Raw genomic sequence first — 5,190 nt, 5'->3', positions numbered from 1 at the left:
CTCAGAGGACCCATGGCGTCTGCCGCTCAGACAGGACCTGCTGCAGCAGGGGCCCTGTCTGTTTCAAGACTTACCGCGGCTGCGTTTGACGGCATGGCGGTTGAACGCCGGATCCTAAAGTAAAAGGGCATTCCGGAGGAAGTCATTTCTACGCTGATTAAAGCCAGGAAAGATGTAACTGCAAAACATTATCACCGCATATGGCGGAAATATGTTGCTTGGTGTTAGGCCAGAAAGGCCCCAACAGAGGAATTTCAGCTGGGTCGATTTCTGCACTTCCTACAGTCAGGGGTGACTATGGGCCTAAAATTAGGCTCCATTAAGGTACAGATCTCGGCTCTGTCGATTTTCTTCCAAAAAGAACTATCTTCACTACCTGAAGTTCTGACATTTGTAAAAGGAGTGCTGCATATTCAGCCCGCTTTTGTGCCTCCAGTGGCACCTTGGGATCTTAACGTGGTGTTGAGTTTCCTAAAATCACATTGGTTTGAGCCACTTAATACCGTGGATTTGAAATATCTCACGTGGAAAGTGGTCATGTTATTGGCCTTGGCTTCGGCCAGGCGTGTATCAGAATTGGCGGCTTTGTCATGTAAAAGCCCTTATCTGATTTTCCATATGGATAGGGCAGAATTGAGGACTCGTCCCCAGTTTCTCCCTAAGGTGGTATCAGCCTTTCACTTGAACCAACCTATTGTAGTGCCTGCGGCTACAAGGGACTTGGAGGATTCCAAGTTACTGGACGTAGTCAGGGCCTTGAAAATTTATGTTTCCAGGACGGCTAGAGTCAGGAAAACTGACTCGCTATTTATCCTGTATGCACCCAACAAACTTGGTGCTCCTGCTTCTAAGCAGACTATTGCTCGCTGGATTTGTAGCACAATTCAGCTGGCGCATTCTGCGGCTGGACTGTCGCATCCTAAATCAGTAAAAGCCCATTCCACAAGGAAGGTTGGCTCATCTTGGGCGGCTGCCCGAGGGGTCTCGGCTTTACAACTTTGCCGAGCTGCTACTTGGTCAGGGGCAAACACGTTTGCAAAATTCTACAAATTTGATACCCTGGCTGAGGAGGACCTTAAGTTCTCTCATTCGGTGCTGCAGAGTCATCCGCGCTCTCCTGCCCGTTTGCGAGCTTTGGTATAATCCCCATGGTCCTTTCGGAGTTCCCAGCATCCACTAGGACGTTAGAGAAAATAAGATTTTACTCACCGGTAAATCTATTTCTCGTAGTCCGTAGTGGATGCTGGGCGCCCATCCAAAGTGCGGATTGTCTGCAATACTTGTACATAGTTATTGTTAACAAAAGGGTTATTGTTGAGCCATCTGTTGAGAGGCTCAGTGTTTTAATACTGTTAACTGGGTATAGTTATACGGTGTGATTGGTGTGGCTGGTATGAGTCTTACCCGGGATTCAAAATCCTTCCTTATTGTGTCAGCTCTTCCGGGCACAGTATCCTAACTGAGGCTTGGAGGAGGGTCATAGTGGGAGGAACCAGTGCACACCAGGTGACCTAAAGCTTTCTTTAGTTGTGCCCAGTCTCCTGCGGAGCCGCTATTCCCCATGGTCCTTTCGGAGTTCCCAGCATCCACTACGGACTACGAGAAATAGATTTACCGGTGAGTAAAATCTTATTTTTACATTGGTGCTGACATAGGACTTGGCGAGTGACTACATCTCCATTTATACTTCATGGTTAGTTACCAGTACAAGAGAGAGATATATCTAAGTCTTATTATAATATTACATTTGTTATTGTGAGTGTTCTCAGGAGGGTGGACACAATGATAGTCTGAGACACAATATTATAAAGCCTTCATTAAAAGTTATGTTTTATTATACACACACATTTACAATTAAGTTTCCCAGAGAGTCGTCTTCTCCTATTGTTTACAAGATTAATATTGTTACAGAAAATGTCACATTTCCATAATGTATTTTATTTCCAGCAGATGGACACACAAGCAGGAATATCTCAGAAGGACATCTAATGTTATCCCCGGATTGTGACATAAAAGATAATGACAGTAGACAGGATTCTCCAGGAGATAACCCCATTACCCCAATTATACATCCAGCTCTATCAGCTGATCCCTCTGATCCTGGGGAATGTTTTCCTGATCACTCTGATATTGGTGCATCTGATACAGCTCTGAGAGTAGATACAGTGTTTCCGTGTTCTATAGATGCCAAATGTTTTACACAGAACACAAAGCATATTAACCCACACACAGTTAAGGCAGGTGAAAGGCCACTGATATGTTCTGAGTGTGGGAAATGTTTTACATACAAATCAGATCTTGTTAAACATCAGAGAAGTCACACAGGTGAGAAGCCATTTCCATGTTCTGAGTGTGGGAAATGTTTTACACTGAAATCACATCTTGTTACACATCACAGAAGTCACACAGGTGAAAAGCCATTTCTATGCTCTGAGTGTGGGAAATGTTTTACACTGAAATCATATCTTGTTACACATCAGCGAAGTCACACAGGTGAGAAGCCATTTCCATGTTCTGAGTGTGGGAAATGTTTTACACTGAAATCACATCTTGTTGTGCATAACAGAAGACACACAGGTGAGAAACCATTTTCTTGCTCTGAGTGTGGGAAATGTTTTGCACACAAATCAGCTCTTGTTATACACCAGAGACGTTACACAGGTGAGAAGTGGTTTTCTTGCACTGAGTGCAGGAAATGTTTTACACAGAAATCAGATCTTGTTAGACATCAGCAAAGTCACACAGGTGAGAGGCCATTTCCATGTTCTGAGTGTGGGAAATGTTTTACATGGAAATCACAACTTATTACACATCAGCGAAGTCACACAGGTGAGAAGCCATTTTCTTGCTCTGAGTGTGGGAAATGTTTTACACACAAATCACATCTTGTTATACATCAGCGAAGTCACACAGGTGAGAGGCCATTTCCATGTTCTGAGTGTGGAAAATGTTTTGCAAACAAATCAGCTCTTGTTATACACCAGAGAAGTCACACAGGTGAGAAGTGGTTTTCTTGCTCTGAGTGCAGGAAATGTTTTACACAGAAATCAGATCTTGTTAGACATCAGCAAAGTCACACAGGTGAGAGGCCATTTCCATGTTCTGAGTGTGGGAAATGTTTTACACGGAAATCACAACTTGTTACACATCAGCGAAGTCACACAGGTGAGAGGCCATTTCCATGTTCTGAGTGTGGGAAATGTTTTACACGGAAATCACAACTTGTTACACATCAGCAAAGTCACACAGGTGAGAGGCCATTTTCTTGCTCTGAGTGTGGGAAATGTTTTACACACAAATCACATCTTGTTATACATCAGCGAAGTCACACAGGTGAGAGGCCATTTCCATGTTCTGAGTGTGGAAAATGTTTTGCAAACAAATCAGCTCTTGTTATACACCAGAGAAGTCACACAGGTGAGAAGTGGTTTTCTTGCTCTGAGTGCAGGAAATGTTTTACACAGAAATCAGATCTTGTTAGACATCAGCAAAGTCACACAGGTGAGAGGCCATTTCCATGTTCTGAGTGTGGGAAATGTTTTACACGGAAATCACAACTTGTTACACATCAGCGAAGTCACACAGGTGAGAGGCCATTTCCATGTTCTGAGTGTGGGAAATGTTTTACACGGAAATCACAACTTGTTACACATCGGCAAAGTCACATAGGTGAGAAGCCATTTTCTTGCTCTGTGTGCGGGAAATGTTATACACAAAAATCACATCTTGTTACACATCAGCAAAGTCACACAGGTGAGAGGTAATTTTCATACTCTGAGAAATAAATCAGCTCTTGTTGCACACAGTAGACATCACTCAGGTGAGGAACCATTTTAATCTTCTGGAGTATACTTATCATTGCCATGCGTTGTTCTTCAAGGTTCTTATCCTATCTCCTATGCTTTTTGCAATATACATGTTACCACTGGGTGAAATAATCAGATGTCATGTCCTCATCTACCACTGCTGTACAGATGACCCGTCTTTGCTCTGGGTACTGAGAGCCCAGTACCAATCCTAAATGTCTAGCTGAGCTCCAGGTGTGTGTGATGCCAGTTGGCTGTGACTCAGTTCTGGTGAAACAGGTCTTTATGGTAGAAGCTCACCAACAAAGGGCAGGGCTACAGCTCAGCTTTGTTACCAACCAGACTTACGCTTGGGGGTTCAGAGTTAGAAAATGCTGATCCTGTGCGGAATCTTGGTGTCATGGATGGTGGAGCGACACTTAGACATCAGTATCTGCCACAATCAGATCCTCATCTGAGGAACATAGCCAGACTCCAGCACTTAATTCCCTCAGAAGATCTACCTACAGTCATACATGTACTTGTAGCATCACGCATAGACTACTGCAATGTCCTCTACCTGGATCTCCCAGCAAAAGAATTACACCGCTTGTAGCTTGTACAGAATGCAGCAGCCAGTCTGTTACCTAACCAGCCCGTTCCTGCCACATAACACCCATTCTCTACTCCCTTCACCGGCTGCCTGTAAGATGGTGACTATTACATAATCTTACTGACTCTCCCAGCCCTACATGACCAGGGTCCATGGTACCAGAAGCAGCTTCTGCCTCCTTACTGCCCTGCTTTCTAACTTCCACCTGCAGATGAAGGACTGTTACCAGCAGTACCAAGAATCCCCAAGCAGTGCTGAGATGTCAGAGGGGGAGACAGGGTGTTGGCACTAGTGCTGTAGCGGGGGCTGCCGGAGGCACTGTCTGAGAATCTTTTCCTCAAGCAGCGCTAAGGTGTCAGAGGGGAGACAAGGTGGTGGCAGTAGTGGGGGAGACAGGGTGGTGGCAGAAGTGGGGTGGGTGACAGTTGGGGGGAGGTGGGGGGAGATAAGGTGATGACAGTAGTGGGGGAAGACAAGTCGGGTGGCAGTAATGGGGAAGACAGCGCGTGACAGTAGTTGGGAGAGATAGAACAGTGGCAGTAGTTGGGGAAGACGGGTGGTGGCAGTAGTGGGGGGAGAAGGCGGTGGCAGTAGTGCGGGGGAGACAGGGTGGGTGGCAGTAGTGGAAGGAGACATGGTGGCAGTAGTGGGGGGAGAAGGCAGTGGCAGTAATGGGGAAGACAGCGCGGTGACAGTAGTTGGGGGAGACAGAACAGTGGCAGCAGTGGGGGAAGACGGGCGGTGGCAGTAGTGGGGGGAGAAGGCGGTGGCAGTAGTGCGGGGGAGACAGGG

The 5,190-nt window shown here is 45.9% G+C and overlaps 1 protein-coding gene across 1 annotated transcript; it reads left to right on the top strand.

Moving 5' to 3' along the window:
- Window positions 1-1,950: 1,950 nt before the first annotated feature.
- On the top strand, window positions 1,951-4,793 carry LOC134984086 (gastrula zinc finger protein XlCGF26.1-like). Its single transcript, XM_063949720.1, has one exon. It carries the CDS (start codon window positions 1,989-1,991, stop codon window positions 3,762-3,764), a length of 1,776 nt encoding a protein of 591 aa, XP_063805790.1. The 5' UTR covers window positions 1,951-1,988; the 3' UTR covers window positions 3,765-4,793.
- The last annotated feature ends 397 nt before the right edge of the window (window positions 4,794-5,190 follow it).

The sequence above is a fragment of the Pseudophryne corroboree genome, assembly GCF_028390025.1.
Source record: "Pseudophryne corroboree isolate aPseCor3 chromosome 3 unlocalized genomic scaffold, aPseCor3.hap2 SUPER_3_unloc_34, whole genome shotgun sequence".
Classification (NCBI taxonomy): Eukaryota; Metazoa; Chordata; class Amphibia; order Anura; family Myobatrachidae; genus Pseudophryne; species Pseudophryne corroboree.
Note: the sequence above shows the minus strand (reverse complement) of the source record. Positions and strands in the feature narration are given on the sequence as shown.